This window comes from Nyctibius grandis, chromosome 17 (genome assembly GCF_013368605.1).
Source record: "Nyctibius grandis isolate bNycGra1 chromosome 17, bNycGra1.pri, whole genome shotgun sequence".
Taxonomy (NCBI): Eukaryota; Metazoa; Chordata; class Aves; order Nyctibiiformes; family Nyctibiidae; genus Nyctibius; species Nyctibius grandis.
The window spans coordinates 4,448,603-4,474,861 of record NC_090674.1 but is presented as its reverse complement, the minus strand read 5'-3'; the positions used below and the strand labels follow the sequence as shown (position 1 = coordinate 4,474,861).

General features: G+C 42.9%; 3 protein-coding genes across 6 annotated transcripts in view; all 3 read left to right on the top strand.

Annotated features, from left to right (window-relative positions):
• The window catches only part of KIF1B (kinesin family member 1B), an 88,740-nt gene extending 80,364 nt beyond the window's left edge, over window positions 1-8,376 (top strand). The window contains exons 43-48 of the mRNA XM_068415222.1: window positions 197-268; window positions 892-1,013; window positions 1,798-1,947; window positions 2,447-2,639; window positions 2,775-2,893; window positions 3,639-8,376. Of these exons, the coding sequence (XP_068271323.1) occupies window positions 197-268; window positions 892-1,013; window positions 1,798-1,947; window positions 2,447-2,639; window positions 2,775-2,893; window positions 3,639-3,681 (699 nt within the window). The 3' untranslated portion in view covers window positions 3,682-8,376. The remainder of the gene's footprint in view (window positions 1-196; window positions 269-891; window positions 1,014-1,797; window positions 1,948-2,446; window positions 2,640-2,774; window positions 2,894-3,638) is intronic.
• Window positions 8,377-9,031: 655 nt separating this feature from the next.
• PGD (phosphogluconate dehydrogenase) lies at window positions 9,032-21,381 on the top strand. 3 transcript variants are annotated; one of them, XM_068415224.1, is made up of 14 exons: window positions 9,238-9,264; window positions 9,358-9,492; window positions 10,943-11,018; window positions 11,456-11,635; window positions 11,772-11,837; window positions 12,445-12,563; window positions 14,003-14,072; window positions 14,431-14,565; window positions 15,317-15,506; window positions 18,076-18,206; window positions 18,695-18,828; window positions 19,171-19,270; window positions 20,353-20,475; window positions 21,068-21,381. In XM_068415224.1, the coding sequence occupies exons 3-14, from the start codon at window positions 10,974-10,976 to the stop codon at window positions 21,185-21,187; spliced, it is 1,413 nt and encodes a 470-aa protein (XP_068271325.1). In that variant the 5' UTR covers window positions 9,238-9,264; window positions 9,358-9,492; window positions 10,943-10,973; the 3' UTR covers window positions 21,188-21,381. The 3 variants fall into 3 exon arrangements, with proteins under 3 accessions (XP_068271324.1, XP_068271325.1, XP_068271326.1); XM_068415223.1 differs by having other exon boundaries at window positions 9,032-9,492; XM_068415225.1 differs by lacking the exons at window positions 9,238-9,264; window positions 9,358-9,492 and adding an exon at window positions 9,880-9,935.
• Window positions 21,382-22,685: 1,304 nt separating this feature from the next.
• CENPS (centromere protein S) lies at window positions 22,686-25,709 on the top strand. Of its 2 annotated transcripts, none has more exons than XM_068415226.1 (5): window positions 22,686-22,741; window positions 23,026-23,149; window positions 23,512-23,545; window positions 24,172-24,238; window positions 25,147-25,709. In XM_068415226.1, exons 1-5 carry the CDS (start codon window positions 22,700-22,702, stop codon window positions 25,300-25,302), a joined length of 423 nt encoding a protein of 140 aa, XP_068271327.1. In that variant the 5' UTR covers window positions 22,686-22,699; the 3' UTR covers window positions 25,303-25,709. The 2 variants fall into 2 exon arrangements, with proteins under 2 accessions (XP_068271327.1, XP_068271328.1); XM_068415227.1 differs by lacking the exons at window positions 24,172-24,238; window positions 25,147-25,709 and adding exons at window positions 23,800-23,870; window positions 24,269-24,297.
• The last annotated feature ends 550 nt before the right edge of the window (window positions 25,710-26,259 follow it).

Sequence of the window (26,259 nt, the reverse complement as noted above, 5' to 3'; positions counted from 1 at the left end):
AAACTTTCTAATTTTATCAAGGGAAGCGATTATTCCCCTCTTGCTCTGGGATTTTTCACAGCAGTTTAGAATTTGTGTATTCTTTCATGAGCTGCCAAGTGTGTCTTGGCAAATTACCTCTTGTGTTCAAATTTCTCTGAAAATCTAAATGTAAAATTCTTTTCTGTGTGTTTTTTGTTTTTACCCCCTCCCTTAGTGTCTGCAACTTCTTACTCACACTTTCAATCGTGAATTTAACCAGGTGTACAACAGCATCAGTGATTGCAAGGTAAATATTTCATGCAATACAATACACTACATTTGCAGTACAACAGCAATATATTTGTAGTTTGTCAAATCTGTTGATACTATGAAGAGACAAAACACTTCATATTAATTTTCTTTATTTTCAGTCTATTGGGAGCATTCAGCTATTCAGCATCAGGTTCCAAGACTATTGCAGTAATTAGAAATGGTGTGAACCTGGACTGTAGTTTAGCTTCTGGTTTATTAGCAGACTGGAAGCGCTCTTACTATCTTTTCCTACATACACTTTCCCTATGTAAAAGGATAAATCGGCTCTTTTAAAAATTCTGACTGAAGGCACAGAGGACACCAAGTTGCAAACTGGATAGTCTAATATTCTGTTGAGGAGGTCAGGGTGTGAATAATCAGAAGTGTAGGACATTAATAACAAGCTGTGTCTACAGAAGTGCCATTGTATTTTCACCCCCAGATGGGTTTATGATGGTTGTGTGCAAAACTTTGACTGCTGAGTAGGGGAATGGTTGATAGAAATACCTTTCTCTTATCCGAGCCTTCGGCACGCTGAATACCGTGTTCTAGCCAGGACTGAACACTAGCTACAAAAACAACTCCTCTGTAATCCTTTGCCTGTATTTGTCCTTGTAGTTGTCAGATATTTCTCCAATTGGGAGGGACCCATCAGTGTCGAGTTTCAGCAGTGCTACTCTCACACCTTCGTCTACCTGCCCTTCTCTGGTGGATTCAAGGTGCAATTCAATAGATCAGAAGTAAGTACAGGGTGTTAATAGGAAAACATTACTTTTCAGTGCTTCACAATTCTCTTTGCTATGTTTTCTGATTTTTTTTTTTTTTCCCCCTTTCTTCCTTTTCCCTACTTTCAGATATTTCTCTCTACAGCCCCCTTGCCTTATCTTTTACAATCACTCTGCACAATTATTTTTCCCCATTTTGTTCTTTTGAAGTGGTTTTTTTTTTTTCTTTGTGCTGAAAGAACAGTCAGATGCTTGTCATTCCAGTGACCAGTACATCTTCAGCATGTAGAGTCCACAATTTTTTTTTCAGAGGTCTGTTAAAAAGATCTACTACCAACAGCACAAAATAAACCAGTTTGTCCAGTAATCTCTGTTTATCTTTCTCAGCTGTATCTGTAGAAAATATTTTTGATGAAATTGGGAATAACTAATTAGTGAAAGACATGTAATTTGTACCTTCTCAGTTTAACATTCCTGAGAGGAGGAGTGCTGATGAAGTAGTACATTTTACATCAAACGACCGTAAGGCATGCCTCTGTGTTGTGACTGTGTTTGGCAAGAGAAACGAGGGAGAAGGAGTGGGGAAACAACTTACTAGCAGTTATTGTAAGTTTTATTCCACAGATTTCAAGGGAAATTCTATTTGATATTGTACAAAAGGATTCCAATGTCATATAAAAAATCTGGACTGGAGGATGAAACTTGTAAGACAGGCTAGGCTGTAGATGCATTTTAAATCCCATTGTCACATTCATTTGGTTTGCTGTGATTTACTTTTCCTTCTCTGCTTTTTTTAAAGGACACCAGAAGCAAATTCTCGTGCCTCCAGTCCTTGTCATGAGGTGGAACAGTTCCAGATAATTCCTGCAGTAGAAACTTCCTATCTTGCCAGAGCTGGAAAGAATGAATTCCTAAACCTCGTTCCAGATATTGAGGAAATCAGGCCAGGGTAGGTTTTCTGTTGTAGCATGATCGTAGCTTCCTGAGAGCTGTCACAAGGGCTGTCCGAGATTTGTAGTTTCTTTGCCCAATTTGAGGAAGGTAAATTAAACAGGTGATAGCAGAACTGCAGAGTTCTGTATGATGGAGGCAGGACCGATGAGAGTTGTCTTGATATTTGATCTCTGCAGCATTCGTTCCCTGCATCTACTTAATGAAGAGGATTTCCAGTGACTTAAATATGAGGTCTGTTATCAAAAGCTGAAGTTCACTGAAGTAGAGTTCTTTGTGGGTCCTTCTTTTTGTCAGACTTTTGCATAGCTCTTGAAGACAAAGTTCAACTTTCTGTAGAAGAACTTTTTCATAATACTGTTGCAGACAAAATGTATTAAGGACCAAGTGTCTTATACAGTATTTTACAATTAATAGGGATACTTAGTAGGTGCTTTATTTAGGGGAAATTTTATTCCTGTTTATCTGTGGATTTGTTTTGATTTGTTTTTTTCCAGCTCTGTGGTCTCAAAGAAAGGATATCTCCACTTCAAGGAGCCACTCTCCAGCTCCTGGGCCAAGCACTTTGTGGTGGTTCGCCGTCCCTACGTTTTTATTTACAACAGTGACAAAGATCCTGTAGAAAGAGGAATCATAAACTTATCCACAGCTCAGGTGGAATACAGTGAGGATCAGCAGGCCATGGTAAAGGTCAGTCTGAGAGCTATTGTTTATTTACCCATAGAGCAGGAACATCAGAGGTAGTAGTGCATCCATACCACCCTGAGTTTGCTCAGCTTCTATGCTTGTAGACTTTAGTATTTTAAGTTGTCCTTAATATTCCAGACACCCAACACATTTGGTGTATGCACAAAGCATCGTGGGGTCCTGCTCCAGGCCATCAACGACAAAGACATGAATGACTGGTTATATGCCTTCAATCCACTCCTTGCTGGCACGATACGGTAAGAGGCAGTTCCTGGGGAGACAGTGCTGCAAAGCATAAAGATAGTGAGATGGTCATAAGCAGGTAGGCAGATAGTTTGTCACAGAATTTAATCTTGTTCTGAAGAATTTGACAAGATGGGTGCACTGAAGGAGGGAGGAGGGTGGGCCCTGTATTTCAGGAAATGCAGTGGCTGTTGCTTTGGCTTGTGACATTCTTAACTGATGTATCCAGTTTGAACGTGTGTCATATGCTTCATGCAATACTACATTTGGAGGGCACAAAATGGTTGCCTTGTATAGCTATTTTACAAATTTATAAAGCTTCTCACTGCCTCTGTGCAGGCGGGTCTGGACTGCATTTTCATTCTCTTGACTGGGAGCTAAAGCAGAAATTCTCATTTCCTTCCCTTTCTAGAAGTCTTCCCTTTAACACAGGTCACAGACATCCCGTGCTTGCTGGAGAGATCTTACTATGCTACAGTAGCTCTTCCTTTCAGTAAAAAAAATAACTAAAAACTAAGCTATTGCTGTACAACATCAAATAATTTCCTAACAGTGCAGTCCTTAAAAGATCCTGTCTTCCTTTAAAGGAGCACAGCAGAAGAGTGAGAAGTCCGTTCTTATTATAGCTCTTAATACGTTTTACTTTCTTAAACACATGAAGTAAATTAGGACTATACGAAAGGATATTTAAACTGTGGGGGGAGAAGAGAAATAAACTTCCAGAGTTCAACAAATAATTTTTACTTCTTTCTTGCACAGGTCAAAACTGGCTCGAAGACGCACGGGCCAGCTGAAGTACTGAGTCCATGTAATGTTCTCATCTGTTCTCCCTACCCCACCTTCTGATAGATGAAGTGTTACCTCTCATTTTCTCTTTGTGATTCTTGATGGTTTCTCTTGTATGTAATCCTGTGGCTTAACTTCCCCTACCTTCCCAAGTCCTTCAGCACATTTTCTAGGTATTCTAACCCTACCTTGTTTCTTTTCACTTGTGCTGAGAATCCTACTAGTAGCATGTGGCCAAAAAAAAAAAAGAGAAAGAAAAAAAAAAAAAGGAGTGATTATGCACGACTCTAAAAAGCAAAAAAAAAAAAAAAGTTATTTATTTTTTCTTATAACAATTGTTTTCCTGTTCCAACTGACCTTTTGGTGTCTGTCCCACTGTCCATTGTTGTCTGTCTAGACTGCTGCAGGTTTTTCATTCAATTTGTGACTTGGCAGTAGTCATGGGTTCCCTCAGGGCAAAGTTCTAGTGCCAGGGAAAGATAAATTTGTCTATGTAGACATTACCCAGCCAGGAACTGCAGTAGCTCCTCAGGCTTTCTGGATCCAGCTGCTGATTTAAACTCTGTTGAAAGCTGATATTGGACAAATCTATCTGGGCAGACTTGATTTTGGACTTGGTGCAAGTTTTTGAGTTTCCAGGGTCCAACAAGCCAAGGTGTATGAGCTGGAAAAAGATAGGGAACAAACCACGAGGGGCTGGCTAGAATAATCTGCCTTTAAACTCTTGCTGTGGGGTGGCAGGTGAGCAGTGCTTGGCTTTAACTCTTTCCCAAAACATTAGCACTCACTCCTCTGCCTCTGAACTGAGCTGAGGAGACGGAACTTGTGCTGATGTGAGGAAAAATAAACCACATCGCTGAAATATTAGATATAATCCCTAAAGTTTTAGATGCTCAGCCTCATATTTGACAGATGGAGAGGGCTAAGTGGAAGCAGAACGGTGTGGTGTTCCCCAGAGCGCTTTCAGGAGCTCACCATGGGAGGGCATTATCTCCTCCTTCTGCTTTTAGTCCTGACTTGGGAGTTCCTCCAGCAACGGTTCTCACCTCTCTGCGAAGAGATTTATGGTTGTCATTGGTATGTTAGGATAGGCTGCTCTACGGCATCGTTCAACAGGCCTGCTTTATGCATGCATCCCTTATGTGTGATACTCAGATGACATCGCATCTCTTCTGGGGGAAAGCATCCTCTGTCTACAAAACACTCTCTAGACCTAGCACTTGCAGTATTCTCCAGGGAACAGCAGGACACTTTCACTTCCTTTTGGAATAACTGTTGAATGTCTCCTAATTTCCCTACTACAATTTTCATCAGCTAAAACTCCCTAGTTAGTTTTAACTTCAGAATTAATCCTTCCTGGAGGACGGATCAAGTGGACTCTGGTCCTGGTCAGTGGGGTGTAATAATTGGCTTCTTGGAGATCAGTTGCGTGGTGTTAGTTCTTGACCTACAATGTAAGTTCTCCTGTGGCCAAAGTTTTGGTCCTTGCCCCAAGAAAGGAAGGCAGAATGGATTTCCTTTCTGAGAAGTGAACTCATCTTTCTTAGGTTTTCAGGGATGTTGTGGGGGGTGTGTGTGTGTTTTCTTTGGCTATGTTTTGGCCTGCTGTGCTATACTTACCTTGGGGACCGATAGGGCTAGCTGTGATCCTGGGGTATGTACAGGAATTTCATCCTGAGGTTCCGACCTCTCAAGGGAGAGGTAAAAGGGGTTTGTTCCACTATTACAGTAGGCACATCTAGGCACACTCCAGTTCAAGAAGGTCGTTTTGATTCAGCTCACTCATCAGCAGGTCATGCCATACATTGGAAATTCTGTGCCCAAAAGTGTACATGGGACTGGCATCAGTTGAGCAATTTTTTAGCTTTATGGGTTTTCATTCTTCTGTGAAGTGCAATGCGTAATGAGACCTAAAAGCATGGTTAGCTAAGGAGCAGGGAGATGGAGTCTGACACTTGCTAGGACATATCTTTATATATTTCGAGGTAGTACTCAAGCTAAATCATGTGTTCATGCTGTCTCCTGTGGTCCTCAGATTTATTTCAGAGCTGGAAGGCAGAGTGAGGGAGCATCCTGGGGACCCAGGAGCATAACAGGGATGTTTATTTTTTTGTTGTTCTGGTTTTGTCTTGTTTAATTGTGTGTGACTCTTAATACAGTGATGATATCCCTTTGTTATGCAATGGATGATAATGCACTCCCAGTGTGTGGATAAGTAAGACTGCTAGTGATGCAAGAGGGCTCCCCAAGCTGGAGCTAAGCCGATATCAAGAATTAAGTTAATTTTAAGCACTAAGTTGCTGCTGCCATCACCGCTGTTTATAATGAAAGTGGACCCAGTTTGAGGAGGCATAGTGATTTAGGTGGTGGTATTTTGTGACACACTGAGAGCATTTTAATTTCTATCTTTTTCTTTTTTTTTTTAACTAGAAGAAAACTAGTTTGCTAAGTCTTTGCTTTGGATAAGCCAGAAAATGAACTAAGGGGATATAGGCATTGCATAAAAACATGATTAAGGGATCTTCCTTTAAAAGCAGGAAGAGACAGATGCTTCATTTATACAGAGCTGGAAATGTTACAGCTGTGTTGCGTAGATGTTACTCTTCAATCTAAAGACTCCAAGCAGCTTCTATGACTTGATGTCTATGTGGGTAACAGATCATCAGAAGAGCAAAATTCTGTTTTTAAGCATCAGTATCTCTGAAAGCTGCATAATCTGTGACAAAATAGATTCTTGTGTGGCGTTCAAATGGGCATTACTGTTTTCAGGTCTGACATGAAGGCACACAGTTACAGTTTTTCACCAATTATCGAAGCCTAGTTTGAGACATTGGTTTCCCTACTTAATCAGTTTGAGTTTCCTTTAAAAGGGTAACAAAGCAAAAAAAAAGAAAAAGTGGATTTCCATTCACTTAAAAGCTTTTTTGATCTAGCCCAACATGTTAGAAATTTCTTTTTAGAAACAGGGCAAGAAGGGAAAAAATGTGCTAAGCTGCCTTCTCTGGACATCTAAAAACCTACTCTTAGTTACTTGCTGTGTGTGTGTGAAGTCCTGGAGTCAGCCAGCTCTTGGGACTCAGCCACTGCGGATGAGGCACTGTGCTGTGGGCCTGCCAGCCCATTGAGCATAAGCACTAGTAGTAAACTTGCCAGGCATTCCTTGGAGAGAATGAGTGTGAAACTGTGCTGTGTTTGGGGGTTTTTGTGTTCCTCACTAAAAGGAAGGAGAAAATTACCTTCTTTGTCCATTGAAAACCACGTCACTGGCGTTGGAGCTTCCTGGATATTCTGAAACTAAACTAAACCTCCTATACTGTATTTTAGAAATGCACTTTAAGTACCTTTTTAAAGAAGATTCCTATATTCTGGGATGCAGAAGGGAAGGGAATATTATTTCCAGACCACTGAGAAAAGGTTTGGTTGTGGTTTTTTTTTTTGCCAGTGTCTAATAGTCCTTAGTACTGATCAGCAAGGTATTTCAAAGCAAAGACTTTACTTTTTGCTGCTTGTTATCTAATTTACAGAGATTTAATTTTATGTAATGTATTGTATATTTATACATCTGTAATTAATTGCACATTAGATAAGAAAGAGGATTAGCTTTGGAATAACACCCATTGGTACTATACAATCAGCTAATACCACCTATGCATATACATCTTTCTGGTACTCTTGCACAGCCTTAGTTTGTGTTAGTTTATACTGTGGTGGGTGTTTTTGTTGAGGATGCAGGTGTTAACCTGCTGCTCAAAGGAAGGACACTAGTGCTGCTCTGGAACGGTTTGCTGAATGTACTGTAAAATGGGTCTCTAACATGTGTGCGTTGCATCTCTCCATTGTGGTTAATAACCCCAATACGTGGTCTGAACTGTACTGTATGTAGCAGGAATGTATTAATTTTGTGCTTCCTTGTTTAAAAACATCAGCTGTTCAAGAACAGGATTGACTTTTTTTTTGTTCAGAAGGCCATTTATGCGTTCTAAGTATTTGAAATCAAAACTAGTCCACCACTAACCAGATGGTTGTGTCCAATGTTATTTGGAACAGTTTAAATTAACGGGATCAGCCGTGTATCCAGAAAACTGAGGGTATGGAGGTCATGAGTCTTCAGTTCTTAATGTTGCCAAGTTACCGGCCTGATCCTGAGCAGTACTGAGCTACCTCTTGCTTGCCTTGAAACCAGGGATGAGAAGCAGAGGGAGTCCTGAATGATTAGCACTTCCCAGGATCAGTTAATTTTCTGCTCTGCTTGTTCATACTTCATGCGCGTTGATTAAGGTTCTTGAATTTGGACATTAGACATGCTGCTGCACTGAAATCTGTACTTTTTTTTTTTTAAATTGCGGTCCCCATTTCCCTGTTCAATCTCTCTGTACACAAGGTATACAAGGTATATGCTGTATAAGTGGCCTTCTTGAACAAATCTCTTTGCAAACTGATTTCATCCCAGCGAAGGAGTGTATCAGCAACACTGTACATTAATTTCAGGTTTTCATTTTCTTATTTTATTTTGTAAATATATCCGATATTTGGAGCTTGAGTATACAAAATGTAAATATAGTTCATGTATTTGTACTAATTCTGATCCATTTGCTGTATAGCCTTAGGTGTGCAATGCAGATATCTAACTGTGTATGGTAACCTTGCACCACTGAATTGTTAGTGAACGAGGTGAAACAATAAAGGTACAACCAGTGCATTAGCAGATAAACTGCGTGCTCCTTTTATTATGGTTTAATTACTAGTATCTTGTATTGATTGTTTTCAAAACCTGTCCTGAACAAGCTTATGCTTCTGTGGAAAGAAATTTGTCTCTGCTGTTCTTGAGAAAGATGAGAGGCCCTTCTCATCCTTCCCCCTTTGATAGGTTATGCAGCGTTTCTAAGTAGGTTTTGGATGCTTTCAAAAGGTTCTTTTGCTTGAAAGATAAAATAAGGGTGGCCAGTACTGCTGCCAGTACTGAACTTGGTTATCTGGGGGTGACCATTAAACATGACAGGAAGCGTGTGAAATCAAACCACCGCAACGTAACGGCCAAGTATAAGGCACCAGCTCTGTGGACAAAGATGTGTCAGGGAATCCCTGTGAATCGTTCTGGTCTTGGTCTGAAAGTGGAAAGTTCTTTGCAGCTTCAAGAAGTCATGGCAAGGAAAGTGGACAGGGCATTCCCAAAGCATTTAAGCCCCACAAAAATGGGCCACCGCTTGCTGTTAAACACCTCTTGTAACTGTAAAACAGCTGCGTGATGGGGAAGCACTTTTATCAGGCTGCTGGCTAGATCTGTTCTTTATCTGAAAAAGCTATCATGGGTGTCTTGCTTCTTGCTGCTGTTGCAGAGTCATTTTTTTTTTTCAATTAAGCACTTGAGTCACCTGTTAACTTTTTTCTGGTTGCTCTTTTGACAGCTTACTTAATACTTCGAGAAGACGCTAGCTGTTTTACTGCTTTCAGATTCATTCAATGCCCAAAAATAAGGTGGACCGTAAGTTTGATGGGCCAGTTTGCTGCCAGTCGTCAAGTTTAGAATGTGCCTTTAATAGGAAAGAAACACGCTTAAAATGTAGGTTTGTCTTGATGATGCATCTGTCATGGAGCAAAGGTACGAAACGAGCTTTCTTCTCTTAAACCGAACGTTAACCTCAGCGCTGACAGAGGGGCAGGTCTCCTAAGTTTTCTTTTGCCCAAATTCTAGGACCCCTCAAAGACAAACCGGCAGCTGTGATACCCTGGTGCTTCACCAGCCGCGTTAAGGCAATGAACACTGTAATTAAAGGAGAGAAAAGGCGCAACAGGCGCTGCCGGCCGCGGCTCCCGGGCTGGCCCAGGGGTACGTACTGCCGCTGAGGCACGCGTGGCTGTACCCGGCTGGGAGCGGAGGCGGCCGGACCTCCCGCCGCAGTGCTGCCCTTCGGGGCACCTCTGGCCGTACAGGCGGCGTCGGAGCGTTACCCCCCGGAGAGGACAGCAGAGACCGACCGGCGAGCCCGTGCGGGTGCTCGGGGCCTTCACTGCCCGCAGCCCCGCTCCCGGCGAGGGAGGGCCGGCCCCGCCTCCCGCCGCGGTAGCGCCCCGCGCTGCCCCTTTAAGGGGGCGGGGCGCCCCGACCATCGGCCCATGGGCAGGGGGCGGGGCTCGCCGGAAGAGCCAATGGGAGCGCCCCGCCCCACCCCGCCCGCGCGGCTGAGGGCCGACGGGGCGCGCGCCGCAGGCCGAGCCCCGCGGGACGCCGCCGCCGCCCACAGCTCCCGTCAGCGCCGCCGCCATGGCTGAGTGAGTGCGGGCGGGGGGCTCGGCGGGGGGCCCTGGGGTGGGGGGGGGGGGGAACACCGCCGAAACCGGCTGGTGGCGGTGTGAGAGCCGGCGGAGCGGCCTTACACACCGTTAGCGGCGAGGGGAGCGGGCTGGGAGCGTCCCCGCGGCGCGCTGAGGGGGAGGCGGGAGCCTGTCTGGCCTCTGCCGAGGGACGCTCTGCAAAACCTGGTTTTCCGGCGGGCCGATGTCGGGGAAGCGGGTGATGCCGCTTGGTCCCCGCGTTCCTGTCCGGGAGGGAGGAGGGGACGGGGCCCTCGAGCCGCCCGGCGGCGGGTCGGGCTTTCACCGTTAGAGGTTCTGCGGCGGCCGAGGGACCAACAGGAGAATGAGCCGGTTGGCTGAGGGGCTTTTTGATAAAACCCGGGAGCGATCAGTTTTGGAGTCGTGGCTGTGAGGCGGGAGGCTTGTTCCTGATCCAAGGAATAGAAGTAGACAGGTTGGGTTTCTCTGCGTGCGTGCCCTTTGCAAGCTGAATGAGGCAGCCTCTAGCAGCCTGTTCTGGTTCCCTCTTTTCCTTTGCTCACCCCACATCTGAGGCAGTTTGGGTTGCAGAAGCAAAAAAACTGGTGTAGTGTTCAGACATGATGTTCTAGTGCAGCGTCTGTTAAACGTGGAGCTGTGATAGAGCTGGATCCATCAGTGACACATTAGAGACACTCACTACTCTCTGCCTCCCAGTGCAGTTTTGGGTAGCTCACTGCTCTTCCTCATCTCGTTGTGTCTTGGTAGTTGAGAAGAAATCTTGGTGACTTGAAACATGCTGTAAGTTGGTCTCCACTCTGCGGGACTGACTGGGAGCCACAAGGGTGATAGCCTACAGAATCAATGTGCTACAGCATTTGTTAGAAAGGGGTGGGCTGGCCTGGCAGTTGACAAGATCAGAACAGGCTGACGAGGGCATGGATGCTGGTGCTAGATCACTGCTAATGAGACTTACTTGGCATTTTTGTTCTTCCACATTCCAGAGCTGACATTGCTTTGATTGGACTGGCTGTGATGGGTCAAAACCTTATATTGAACATGAACGACCATGGCTTTGTGGTAAGCAACGGCAAACATTGTTCTGAAAGGCTGGCTCGCTAGCACTTGGGATTGGAGCTGAGCATTTTGTGGTGGTGGTTTTTTTTTTCTTGTGATGGTCTTAATGGGTGTTGTTTCCTCCTTTTAGTTATCACCTAGGCTGCCCTTTGTCCCGTTTCCAGAGAAAAACAGCAGTGCATGCCTGTACTCAGCTAGCCACCTGACACGTTAGTTACGTGTGATTTTTCCCTGAAGTTTGCTTTGGGCTTGGCCGTTAACCGTAGGTTCCCAAGGCACTTGCAAAGACACGCTGCAGGTTCACCCCTGCTCTCTGTCTTTAGGGAAGGTGGAAGTGGGAGAGCACGTGATGTTGAATCTTTCTTATATAATTTGTAGTCTGAGCTAAAGTAACTATTCTGTTGGCAGCTTTTATTAACGTTGTTTTCTTGCTCCTTCAGGTTTGTGCTTTTAACAGGACGGTTTCCAAAGTGGATGACTTCCTGGCCAATGAGGCCAAGGGAACCAAAGTGATTGGTGCTCACAGCCTGGAAGAGATGGTCTCTAAGTTAAAGAAGCCCCGTCGCATTATCTTGCTGGTGAAGGCTGGAAATGCAGTGGATGACTTCATCAATAAATTGGTGAGGCAAACATTCTTTCCACCTGTGACTTCTTGCTGTCTTTTGGAGAAGTTTATTCTGGAAGATCTTGGTTATTTGTCACGAATGAGGTTTTGAATGCATAGAGGAAACCAAAATGCTGATTTATTTTTGGTAGGTGCCGTTGTTGGAGACTGGAGACATCATAATTGATGGTGGGAATTCTGAGTATAGAGATACCACGGTAAGCCTGTTTTCTGCCTGAAGTGGATGAATAAAATACATATGATTCATTTTCCTTTGACCATCAGAATAGTCAGTCAATAAGATGCCATCTCTGCTCTGCTCAGGGAAGGCCAAACTGAGTTATCTCTGCAAAACTAGATCATGCAGCCTATTAAACAGCAACTGTTACAGTAGATCTCAGCCTGTGCTTCTCCTACTCAGAGGGAATTAGTGCCCCTAATAGTTGTCCATGCTTGTACCTTCACTCTGCAATGAACTCAGCAGCTCCACCTTGGGCCTAATCTGCCTCCCCCACATGTTTGCACACAGCATGTATCACCTGACACTTAATTCTGAGCCTTCCCCAGCCCCAGTACTGCTCTTTTCTATCCGGTGCTTATACAGACTTTGTTTTCTCAGTATGCCTCTTTTGCAAGGATCCATGTCAAAGCAACAGGAAGTTTCCTAATGTTCACTTTGGTGTGTGTACAAGCTTTCTCTAAGGTTTTTGTAGCACATCCAAAGCAGAATTGAAAGTCTAATTTTAGGTCTGAATTGCTAACCTTTGTTTGTAAGGCTCTGGCATGAAAAGAAATTAAATAATGCTGCTCTGCTCTTTGTTCCAGAGACGTTGTAAGGAACTACAGGAAAAGGGCATCTTATTTGTTGGAAGTGGTGTTAGTGGTGGAGAGGAGGGTGCCAGATATGGTCCTTCACTCATGCCAGGAGGAGCCAAAGAAGCCTGGTAAGCATGAGCTAATATATTCTTCTTCAGAATGGCCTGCAACAATCATCTTCTATTCACATTGAGAGCTGAGGGAGGGTAGGAGGAGGACGTGGGTGTGGAGAAAACAAGATATGTTGTCATCTCACTTCCTCAAGGCCCAAGATTTCTCAACCTAGCTGGGGTCATGAGGCAGTGCTGAGCTTTCATGGCAGGGAGAACAAAGGCAGGTTTTTCTTCCAGGAATTCACAGGCAAAAGTAGTACATACAGAAATGTGAAGGGAGTGTGTGCCAGGGGAGAAGAGAATTTTGCTTAAATTTTAAAAGAGTACTGTTCTTGATTATGATTTTCCTTTTGTGTTTTTTCTTTGGGATTTTTTCTTTCTACGCACTTGGAAAGCTGTTAACCGTGAAACAGGCAGCAGCAAACATCCCTGCAGTGACACACATTCTAAAAGGAGGCTTCAGTACATGTTTGTGCCGACCATTGAATACATGAATTTTTTTGCAAGTCTCTGCCATGCCCTGCGGTTTTGTACTCGTGTTAGTGTAAAGGACTGTACATCAGTCTTCATATTAGACTTTATCCCTGGTTGCTCATTCTCTCTGTAAATGTAGAAAGAAAAGGTGTGTCTGGGCTTTACCTGAGCCTTAGAATCTCTTATGTCCCTGTCTGTTTGCTTTAGCATTTCATACCAGTATCAGCCTGTTCAAATTTGACAGCACAAAGCCAGAAACAGCATAACAGTAATCTGCTGTATGATCATCTTTTTGCCATATACAGCTCAGTAAAGACAGCTTCTATCTGCCACCCTTACCTGAAATTTGTCCCCCATCTCTTTCAGAGCACCTGCAGCCCCTGTGCCACCCCTGCTCCTTTCCCAGGGGTCCCTTTAGGTTGCTTCAAACTTGGCATTCTTTAATGCTGTCCTGCTGGCTGAGCAATTTACTACACTGGGGGAGCCTGGCAATGACAGAAGCTCCTAATTATTGCAGTAATGCAGATAATTATATCCTGACTTGCATTTGTGGAGTTTCTTCCCTCCTACCCTCTCCTCCTCCACATCACTCTGGATTTTTCTTGTGACTATAGAACAGAATGAGATTTTGTTTCGGGTCCTCCCTGAGTGTGAGCCTGTATCATAACCTACCTCTATTTCCCCATTTCTAAAGTGGAGAAGATAATATTTGGGCTCCTTCAGGTACATTAAGCTTGTCTGCACAACCCTGTAAGCGTGACATGGGTTGTCCCCATTTCTTGCAAACAGTGTCTAGGTCTGGGAAAAACATACATTTTATTTGACGTTGCTGTGTGGTGGGTTATCAACCTGCCAGCGTGCCCTCAGCCCAGGCTGCCTTTTGGCGGGTTACAGAAGGATGCATCATACCAATGGATTTTTTTTCTCGTGGTGTTTGTGTCCTCTGCCTATCTGCTGAGGCATCTTATTTCTCCCCACAGGCCTCACATCAAGACCATATTTCAAAGCATTGCTGCTAAAGTGGGATCTGGGGAACCTTGTTGTGACTGGGTAAATATTTATTTGATACTGATCTTAACTTGTGGTTAGATACGTGCTTAGTTAGTTTGGTTGCTGAAACTCGTGCATGTTTGTCCTGAATAAAACCAGCAACATTAGTGGGTTGCTTTTCTGGCTGACTGCGTTCAATTCAAATCTACAATCTGTGTTAACTTATCCCATACAATGGAAAGACAAAGTTTTATGGCTGGGTCATGTGCTGGGGGAGCTAAATGGATCTGTGACCCACAGTGTTTTCAGTTAGCACTGAGCTTCCTTCCTTTAGGTGGAAGGAAGCCATGGGCAGGTGTTAAACACTGGAAGTGGTGACAGCACTGTTGCTGATGGCATTTTTGCTGTTTCCTGACAGGTAGGAGAGGAGGGTGCCGGACACTTTGTGAAGATGGTGCACAATGGGATTGAATATGGAGACATGCAGCTGATCTGTGAGGCCTATCACCTGATGAAAGATGTGGTGGGCATGGAGCATGATGAAATGTCAAAGGTGATCTGTAGTTTTTTGTGTCTTGCCTTCTTGAGCCGTCGTGGCTGTCTGCCATTGATGGAGGCAGCTGGGCTTGGGTAAAGCTGCTGTACGTACATGAAGTTAATTTTTCTGACATGCTTTCTGCCAAGGGCAATGCACAACATTCCTGAGCTTCGAATGAGGTAGGGAGCAGCAGGCACGTACACCTGAATGTTTATAGAAATTGTCTAACTCTCCCATTCTGCAGTTGTTTTCTCCCCAGGGAGCACCTTCATGTGTAGAGATACGAATTACCGTGCCTGAAAAAAACTAGTAAAACATTGAGCATTATAATCAAATAGGCAAATCTTGCAAAGACTGTTGAAGCAAGTCAGTAAGTATGATGTGTCTTGAAAGGGCAGTTCTGTTTCCAGCCTTCAGTGTGTATGATGATAGGCAACAGGATGAGCTATGCCTCTGCCTTCCCAGGTGGACACGGGTGCTCTGCAGCTTTGAGTGTGGGTTGTGCTCCTTCCAGTGCAGGGCTCCTGCACAACAACCTTTCAGTGGTGCTGAAATCGTTGGTAAATGTGGCAGGGTACCAGTAACTGAGATAGTATGACCCCCTTCTGTATGTATACATATATGTGTGTGTATGTATACATGTACCAATAAATCAGTTGCTCTACATAGTAGATCCATAGTAAATCGATGTGTGTGTATGTGTGTATATGTGTGTGTGTGTGTGTATATATATATATATACATATATACTTTTTCTCCTCTTCCAGGTATTTCAGGAATGGAATAAGACAGAGTTGGACTCCTTCCTGATTGAAATCACAGCCAATATTCTCAAATTCAAAGACAGCGATGGCAAATACCTCCTCCCAAAGATCAGGGACAGCGCAGGACAAAAAGGCACAGGAAAGTGGACAGCCATTTCTGCCCTGGAATACGGAGTCCCTGTCACACTCATAGGTAACTGGCTCTTTCATCTGGCCTCATCTTTCCTACCTGCATGTACCACATCACAGTAAGGAGCATGGTAATAGGTAATCTCAGAAATGAGCCCACACTAGGGCTTGGCTCACAGAAGAGCTTCTTCTAAGTGTAGCTGTTGCAGTCTTTCTGCCCTTGAGACCTGTTACTGTTTTTCTTTGCTGGGCTTCTTTTTACCTTGTTTTTCAAATGTTGGTAGTACTGTTATCATGCCTTTGTCCATGGTATCTTCTCAGTGCTCGTGATGACTTGGTGACAGGTGAAGTAAGTGCTGTGCTAGAAGTGTCATGCTAGATTGATGCAACATTCCTCTCAGTAACCCTCTATCTGCTACTCCAAATCCCATCATAGCCTTAGAAATGTTAAAAAAAAAAAAGGGAGAGGGAGCAGGACACCCTCAAAACCTTGTTGCTTGGCCACTGCTTGGTAAGTGCTTAGACTTCTCTGAAGGCATAAGAATTCTTTTTCAGGTATCTACCTAAGTCTTCTATTTCTGTGTTTCAGTATAACTTAGCTAACCCACCATTAGTGTGACTAAACAGGAACATGAAGGCCAGACTGTATTATGGGTTGAGGAGCACAGACAGATTTTTTTGAGAACAGCAGCACACTGCTACCCTGTGGTGGTGTTTTTTCCACAACAGTTGATTGTGGTGTTTCTTTATACACTCTGGACTGCTGCTGGTTTTTGTTTTGTGGTTATAAGGCTGCTGATCCAAAGCCAAACTAAGATGATGGAAATGTATTTTGTAATTGCTTTGAATTATATCCCTAAAGTGTGAGAATTTACCTGCTCACATACATACCTAACAGTCTCATTACCTACCCTTTTGTCTGGCCTGGCCTCTGAGTGGAATTGTGACACAGGGGTTGTAATACATCTGCAACACATTTAGTGTGCTCTCTTACCACAGGTCCAATGCAGACTTTCCTGCTGAGTAAATAAGATGACTCAACAGGTTCTTTGCTCTTGGATTGTCTTTAATTTTCATGCTTTCTCTACCTCTTTTTCCTTTGCCTTGGCTGGTCAAGGCCTGTTGTATTAGAAGATAAGAAAAAGTATATTCAGTAGGCTAAAAGAGAGTAACTGTAGTGATAGCCATCAGAGAAACGTGGCTGCATTCCAACAACGTTTTTACAAAACAAGTTTTGTAAATTGTTTTAATATTCTACTACAGTAGAGTCTTTCAGTTCTAGGCTTGAAACAGCGTTTCTCGCTTTTGCTGTCAGTATTCTCCTGCCTGGTGTTCTTGCAAAGATCAAGGGTGGAGGAGACACTCCCTGATTAGTCCTCTGCAATGCCAGAGGAGCATTGTTCGGTAATGATGAGTTGATAGGGAAGTATGTGCAATAGCCCTTATGCAAATATGGCCCTTCTTAGGGCAGTTGCTGTGTGTGTGGTTTTACTGCATAAGCATGACTTGCAGACTTCTGCTTGTAAAAGCAGAGACATGCTACTCCTTTTTCCTGATTTCACCCCCACACTTCTCCTCCCCAGTGTGTAGAAGGAAGTTTTTGCAGAAATGGAGAGGAGCCAGTTTGATACGGTCCATTAATCCTACTGCAGGGAGGATGCAGAATCTTGTGAAAACATTGCTCATTCTTCTTTTTTTTTGATTGGTTTATTTTGGAGTTTGGGGTTTTTTGTTTTGGTAATTCACGGCTCACTTAAAAGGTGGAAGAAAAGTTCAATATGAAGACTATAATAAACTTGATTGCTTTCCTTCTATCAGACCCAGGAAAGGAAACTCTTTTTTTTTTTCCCATTCAACAATACCGTCTTCAATTGCAAATAAGTACAACTTAAAACAGCATGATTAGGGATTGACTGAGCCAGATCAAGAGACTGGCATTCAGACTTTCTCTTTAGGAGCTGAAGATACTGCTTGGCTAACTCCTTAGCTCTGGTGAATGACATTTAGTAACCTGCTTAGTGACGTTATAAAACTTTCTTACGGGCTTCTGAATACTAGTATTATGGGCCTACCAGATTTGTAAAACTTATTTCCTCTTACAAGTTAATCTGCTGATTTATTCTTGATTTTAATTGCTCTTATTTTGCATGTGTGTATTTCAAAGCACATCTAGGTAATGTGAGCTGGCATTTATGCAACAGCTTTTTATCTTCAAAGCATTATAGAATAATTAGTGAATCTTCAGCCTTGCCTGTCCCTAGACTGCAGTACAACATTCTCTGTCTTTTATAGATAGGAAGAGATTTTAAAGTAAATTCTTAAAACTAAGAGCTGGTGAAGGTTCCTGAGGATAAATGTTCCTGCAGGTGACTTGTGGCTTTTTTTTTCCTTTATAATTTGAAAGCTGTATCAGTCAATATTTACCCAATGGTTGTGCTGACTGGCAGTTTGGTCCCTCAGTAATGCTGTTGAAATGATTAATTTGTACACCTCTCTTCCCATGTGGCTGTTTCACTGTGTACGTGGCTCAGCAGTCAGCGGTGCTCTCACTGTGTGCTTGAGGACAAGTACCTCAGCCCTTAACAGTGATGCTGAACTTTCTAATTTTCTGCCCTTTCCTCCCATACTTAAAGGTGAAGCTGTGTTCGCACGGTGCCTGTCTTCCCTCAAGGATGAGAGAGTACAGGCCAGTAAGCTGCTGCATGGGCCTAAAGTGACTCAGTTTGGTGGGAACAAGAAGGCCTTTCTGGAGGACATACGTAAGGTGAGTCATTGTGCTTGCCAGAGCGCTGTATTAAAGCTACGTATCAAAGCAGATTTTGGATGCTGTAGACCCTGGTGAGGAGCTCTTATGTTTACATTTCATGACAATTGGTTCTTGCTTTCAGCCATGCCATTGTGCATTTTCTAGTGGTGTCCACAAAGCATAATGGGACCAGTTCCTTTCCTGACCAAAGAACAGTGCTGAAGGAAGTCAACTAGCTGGGGTGCAGAGGTCATAATTCACACACCGGAGCTTACTTTTTTCACCTCAACACTCTGGTCTTTGTAATGGGTAATATAACTCTTGATCTCTCTCTGTTGAGACCAAACTTTCCAACAATTGGAAAGGATATTTTGGTTCTCAGCTGACTGGAATGTAACTGCTGTACTCAACCCTGATGAGATGTGGACTAAACAAAGCATGTAGGCTGTGAAGTTTCTCGTTCAGCTTTGTGGGACTTCACTTGGAATGTGAATTTGTTTTTTTAGGCCCTGTATGCTTCCAAGATTATCTCATATGCTCAAGGCTTCATGCTGCTGAGACAAGCAGCCAAAGAATTTGGCTGGACACTGAATTACGGTGGCATTGCACTGATGTGGAGGGGAGGCTGCATCATCAGAAGGTAATTAAGATGAGGAGGTAATTTAGTTGCTGAGGGGAGAAGAGCAGGCAATTTGGTTTATGTGTTGCTAGACCTATAAGCCTAGAGATTTTCTTGGAGAATCCATGGAGTTAATCTGCTGGTGAGATACTGAGAGGCTGTTTCTATAGATGACACTAAAGGTTACCAGATGAAGCCAATTTTCTGGTGGTTTAGCTACTGCAGATTTTCTTTGCTCTTTGTTTTGTTTGTGTCTTTCTCAATGTTTGGAATTTGAGTGTGGCTGAGTCAAATTTTGGCGCTGTTGAGTTTTGGATTCTGGGCTGTGAAGTTTTATTCCTGGTTTACATGTGTTCTGCCTAGTGTGTTCCTGGGAAAAATCAAAGATGCTTTTGATCGAAACCCTGAGCTCCAGAATTTGCTGTTGGATGATTTCTTTAAGACAGCTGTTGAAAACTGTCAGGTGAGTTTCCAAGGAAGGAAGAGCATAAAAACAACAGTTATAGTCTGGACTTCTTCAGCTTCTTTCCCAGGTTCTTTCCCTATACCTTCACAAGTATATTTAGACTGGATCAGCATCCAGATACATCAAGTGATGAAGCGAAGTCTCGTTTAATGTTGCAAGGTATATTTGTACTGTCAACCTAAAGATGTTACAGGAGCAAAGAACGTGTAGCTCTTGTTGTGTCATGGTTCTTTTTGATACTAGCCAAGCTACTCTTGGAAACCTAAGGTTTCCATTTTAGTATTACAGAAGAGCCTTAGGCAGAAACCTAGCAATTCAGAAGAACCACGATGTCAGGAAAAAATGTCTAGCCTGTGGGAACATTCTCGTCACTGCCCTATATCTTGTGCCTGCTGTGCACTTGGATTTCAGTTGTACAGAGTATAAAGATCTGTTCTATTTACCATTGTTTGAGTAGCACCAAAATAACAGCATTTCAGACCTGCTGTTCATTAGACCTAGGTCTGTCCAAACAGTGTCCCAATTTGGATGGAGTTGACAGGCAGAACTAAAACCAGATTATCTGACCAACAAAGCAGCCATATATTACTATTAATACTTTTTTTAACTGAAGCTGAATATTCCGTGCAGGTTACTAAATCAGGTGTACGGTTGAAATGAGGATTATCCACGTCTGTTTGGAGTATTGTGCTGACCTCTTATGCCATTGGGCAGGCTTTGTACTGTGCTTGATTAGGGGTCCTGAAAGTGCTTCAGTGTTTGCTCAGTACGTTTTGGGATGCACTGATTATATGAAAGGACAGTATCCTTCCTGGAGGCTGTGGTTTGATTGCGTGTGAAGTATATGTCTGCACTGCCATTGTCCTCTATCGTACTTGCCATTATTTTGGATCAACCTTGTTTATGTAAAATCAGGAATCTACTGCTGCATTTGCTCAGAATTGGTCATTAGATTTCATGTAATGTGAAATAGCATATGCTGTTATGCTGGAATAGTTCGTATGCCTGCACCATACCTCTGAGCAAGCACTGATTAGTTTTTCCTTTTTCTCACCCCCACCCATTTTTGTCTCTCCCAGGACTCCTGGCGACGTGTGATCAGTACTGGAGTACAGATTGGTATCCCTATGCCCTGCTTCACTACAGCACTTTCTTTTTATGATGGATACAGGCATGAAATATTACCAGCTAACCTGGTTCAGGTAGGTGTCTGAAATAGTGTAGCAGATCTTCTGGCTACTGAAATATCATCACGTTCTTATTTAGATACTAATCTAAAGGCCATGATGGCTGTATGTCCTGATCACTCCAGCAATGTAAAGATAAAGACATAGATTGCCTAATGTAATTCTGTTAAACCTGAAATTCATGGCAATAAAATACTATGAGATGTCTGGATAAGGAACACCAGAGGTATTGGTATGACAGTGCCCAGCATGTGTTAGTATTCCATCTGCGAACCAAGGGTAATGATATCTTTGAATCAAAATGCTTTATAAAGAAGTAAGTATCTTTGAACCTTTGAATGTATGTAAGTGCTTGGTTTTTAGATTAGTACCTAGCAGAAATAATATACTTGTCTTTCTACAGAACTCTTAATTACTAGATATTAGTAAATGTTTCATTGTGATTTTGCTAAGAATGAGAATTAAATAACTTTGAATGTTATCATATTGGAGTCAGATCTTATTTCTAGTATTCCTATAGTCAAGTATCAGTAGCTGCAACTTCTAGTACTTATATGACTGTGATGTTCATGTGTCTATTTTGTGTGTGTGTGTGTTCTTATTCTAGGCTCAGCGCGATTACTTTGGTGCACATACGTACGAACTGTTATCGAAGCCAGGCGTATTTATCCATACTAACTGGACAGGCCATGGAGGAAATGTGTCCTCTTCTGCCTACAATGTTTAAGGGAAATATTTCCTCTTGAAGCCAAGATACTGTAGATCTCAGATATTCCTCCTAGAATACCACTTTTTACTGTACTGTGCTAGAACTTGTGTTTGGACACTTTTGTAATAACTTGTGGGTATGTTTCATATATATATCTCAATATATATATATATGCCATATAAGAAAGCTAAATAAACTTGCTTATAAATTCATTGAAGTGTTTTCTTTCCATTGCTGCTGGCCAAAACTGGCTAAAATGTCTTTGTGCAGTATTTAATAGAATACATTTTGAAATGATAATATTTTTATTTTATTATAGTGCATAAGCTCATAGAGATCAAGATAGAGATGGCTACATTTCAATAATTGCTAAAGTGGAGAATAGCAGACAGCACAGTAAGGCTACACAAGATTCCAGGGAGGTAAAGGCCTTTTTTTGGTTGTCATCATTTATTCGTAACAGGCCGTAGCTTGGTTCTTACAGATTAATTCCTGGGTGTTCCCCTCCACACAATCTTTCACACTGTGAGCTCTGTTTGTTTTCTGTGAAAGGGTGAACGGTGGGATGGATCATAGAGAAACTTGAATGCAAGTCAAGGGTGTCAAGACTGATATTCCTGTCACCAAGCCATTCTCCCTCCAATGGTTGTTCCTGGTTTTAAGCTCTGGCATAAACTGTTGGCTTAGCTGTGTGCTTGCACTCTTTTCCCCAGATCTCCCTGCATGGCAGTAGCATGCAAAGTTGGCCTTATTTGATATCCTCTTCCTGCAATTCCACTGCCAATCATCTTCAGGACTTCTGAAAATTCACCTAGGTGCCTGTACCTTTTTTTTTTTTTTTTCTCAGAACCTCTCAAGTGTTACATTTTGTGCTGTGCACTGATTTTTATATCAATTTTTTGCTCCGTTTATTTCTGCTAAGACACCTACTTAGTTATTAGTTGAATATCTGTATAATTAGAAAAAGATTACTTTCAATTTAAAGCAGCTTTTCCACAAATTATGTTGCAAGATTTAGGAATTCCATAAACTAAATGTGTGACAAATTGCAGGCAACTGGTAACTGGAGAATCATGAACATTCCAGTAGTCAGTTTGTCCCAGCACTTGTGGTTTCCAGCAGAAACTGTATTGGAAATTACTGTGGTGGACAGTAGGATCAGTTTTGCCAGTTTATTGTGTGTGTAGGCGTTGTGTTTTGGGGGAAAACGGGATACTCTCACCAATGTATTTTAGCGCTTAGTATGATATTAGTGCTGAGAAAGTATCTGCTCTGTCTGGAATCCCACTGTGCCGAAACCTGATCGCTGCTCAGTCACGGTAAGGGTGTGAGTTTATCACGAGCGGTGCTTGTCTGTACTCTCGTTTGAACGGAACCGCTCAGGGATCGTTGCTGCGGAGGGCCCGGGCGTCCCTCGGAGCGGCCCCTCCCGCTGCGCGGTGACGGGGCGGGGGCTCCGACATGGCGGCGGCGCAGCCCCGCCCCGCCGCGCTTGGCGGGAAACGCGGGCGGGCCGCTGAGGGCCGCGCCATGGAGGCGGCGGGCGGCGAGGAGCGGCTCCTGCTCACCCAGGTACGACGGGGCTGGCGCCGCCGCCTCCTCCCCGGCCCCGCTCCTGCCGTGCCGGGGCTGGCCCCCAGCGCCGCCCGGGGAGGGCCCGGCCGGGACAAGATGGAGCCGGGGGGGGCGGCGGGGGCGTACGGGGCACTGAGTGATAAACGTGGTGTCGCGGGGTGTGTTGGGGTCCATAAAGGGTCCCTTATGTTGCCTCCTTTTAAATAGTCTTGATGGTTTACGCGAGAGCTGGTGTGTCAGTCTGCAGAGAGCTGACCTGTCGCTGCCTTGGATCCTTTCAGAGGCTGAAGGCCGCGGTTCACTACACGGCTGGCTGCCTGTGTCAGGATGTTGCCGAAGACAAAGACATGCAATTCAGCAAACAAACCATTGCAGCCATCTCAGAGATCACCTTCAGGCAGTGCGGTACACAAGTTTGCGTATTCTCTATTGGTTCGAGAGCAATTGCTGGAGAAACGGTGCTTTTAAAAAAATAGCACTGGAACTAGGTGTCACTGATGCATTGTTTCTTTCGTTATGTGTTTTAAAGTATAAGAAATAGTGATTCTATATTTCAGACCTGGAAAAAGCATTTAAATGTTTGTGGAAATATTGTGTGGGCCACCTGCCTGTGCAACAGAGTGGCACGTAATAAGTTATGGTCGCTTCTCATAACTAACTTGGATAATTTGTAGTTACATCTTTGTGACAGCTAGAACTGTATTATGTTCCTCTTCCTACTCAGAGCTGGCATTTTAACATATGTGGTGTCTTTGTATTTTCTCCAGAGAACTTTGCAAAAGACCTTGAAATGTTTGCAAGGTAGGTACTGGAACACTTGATTGTTACAAAGGCTTTCTTTCTTTGTATCCAGCTCCAATAACTAAATAATCCTTAAAATATGTCTTGTAATTCAAGTTTTAAGGGATTCTATTGGCTGATTAAATAGGGGCTGTGAAGTTAGGAAATAGATACTCCCTTGTAGCTTCTTCCTGATCTTGGAAGTTCGTTTGTGTGGTAGAAGTGATTGTTTAGATTAATAACTGTATGTAATTGTCAAATGCGTTGATACATAGCGGTACTGGATGGTTTGGGAGTGACAGATGCTTATTAGCATGCCTGTGTTTCATCTGGTTGCTCCAAGGAGGTAAGGGAACGTTTTAAGGAGTCAAAGCTTACCACAGCGACCTAGTGGCATGTAAGAGGGAATGGAACAGAGGTGCTTGGAAGTTCTGGTTGCTAAATTCTACTGTTTTTACACAGGAAGTGTGGGAATTTAGATGTACACGTACAAACTTGTAAAACAGGTTTTTGTGTATTATAGTTGGAAAAGATAGGCATGTTTGGTTATTAAGCCCTTTCAGTTAGTGTTCTGGATTAGATGCTGTGTGGCCTCTTACAACCGATGTTGGCAAACACATTAAGGAGTATTTTTTAATTTTATGCAGGCATGCAAAACGAAGCACGGTCACTACAGAAGATGTGAAGCTTTTGGCTAGAAGGAGCAATTCTTTGGTGAGGTTCACTGTATTTTCTGTCTCACAACATTCTTAAACCAATTGGTTAGTTCCTAAGAGCATTTGAATGAAGGCTATAGATGATGAAGCAACTGTTGCTTCAGCAATTCCACTGGCTTATTGATGATGGATGGGCACAATCCAGTGATTTTTAAATTTTCACCTTATTTTTCTTCATGACACTATACCTCACTGTGGGAGCACAGATCTGATTGCCATTCAAGCAGCAGTGTTCTGGTTGCAACAGGGCTGCAAAGGTTCCAAGTATGAAAGTGCAATAAACAGACACATTACGCCTTGTCAATCTTGGAAGTAAATCACACTGTTTTTTCCTGATGTTGTGTTCCTTTGTTTTAGCCTAAGGTCAGGAATAGCTTGAGTCCATGTAAATGCTTCCATGAAGTAGAATACTTCCAATACTAATTTTAATTTTATGTGAGAGGATTTTTTCCTTCCATCTCTGATTTGAAATACGCAACATGAACTTGCCTGAGAAGGCACAGTAAATGCTGGAGCTGAATTTTGTGTTCCTAACTATCGTGTGCTGTTTATGTCAAGTGGGCGCAGACGTATCTTACAGTGTTTCTGTACTCAGATCATATTTTGGCAAACTACAACTCTTGAGTAACTGCTGATGTTGCTGTCTTGGTTCTAGACATGGATGTAACATACGTTTATACATCCTAGTCTTGCCAGGGCATTTCAGCATCTGAGGATATGGAGCTTAGGCTGAGGGCTTTGTGCAAGAATTAAAACTAATTGATGTTTGTCAGCCCTTTTGGAGTGTCTTGTCGTCTTTTTTATACTAAGAATTTGCCTTGATAATTTCTCTTAAACATTTCTCTCTAATTTCTCATGAATAAATGAAGTTCCTCAGTAGATGACCGATTAGTTTATTGTTCTCAGCTGAAGTATATAACCCAGAAGAGTGAAGAGCTTGTATCAAGTAACATGGAGCAAAAGGAGAAGAAGAAAAAGAAGTCCAGTGCAGCCAAGGGAGGGAGAACTTTTGGGCAACAAGAAGCAGCTGTGACTGAAAGTGAAGATTCCAACATGGCATGATTTACCTTTCAAGTAATGTTTCTGGTAATTTTCTCTTATTATCCTAGAGGAACCGAAGTTAGCCTATTAGAGATTCCTCTTGCAAGTTAGCAATAGTAATGAATCTTTAGGGTTTTAGGTGAACGTGATGAGTTGGATTTTTTTTGTCCCCAAAATGAAAGGTCTGTCAGAATTCAGTAAAGCTTACAGCCAAAATGCCTTAATTGCTCTCAAAAAGGTATCTTACTGTTATTAAAAAGGAAATCCTTTAAATAAAGAGTTTAAAGCAGAACATTCTCACTGACCTTAATACCTCAGTATGTGCAACTCCCTCCATGCTGCTGCTGAGTTTCTCCAGTAATTGCCTGACTTGCTCCTTGCTTCTATTTTTGATACTTTTGCTTATTTTTGTTTTAATAGTCATATCTCTCGCTTGTTGTCTTGACAATTAAAACATGTTTTGTGTCATTTTTCACCTGTGACACTGCTGGTGTACAATCTGCACTTTCAGTAAGTTGCGTTACATTCCTAAATGTCACTGCAGTAACAGGGCTCTGGAGTGGGGGTCAGAAATGTGTCACCATTGCCCTCTACTGCACTCACAGAGATTTACCAAATGCTGTTGATTCAAGAGAAGCAGATTTAAAGACACAAGGTATTAGATGGATGTAGCCAAGCAAAATGAGAAGGCTGCTTAAGCTACTGTGTGGGCAGACTTTATCAAACAAGAATATGCTTGCCAAGGATGGTCTAAAATACGCAGCAAGAGAGGGAAGACTTGAACACTGTTTCTCTTGCTCAGCCCTTGATTCATGAGACAAGCTCTTCTTTGAAGCCACTTGTTCCTTCCTAAAGGATACAGCTTAGGACAATTCCCCAAAACCAAGTTTAAAATCATGAGGTTCTCATCTTAGTAAGACTCATACCTTAAATACTACCCCAAGATAAAGAAGGTACCAGATGACAGATTATTTTTGA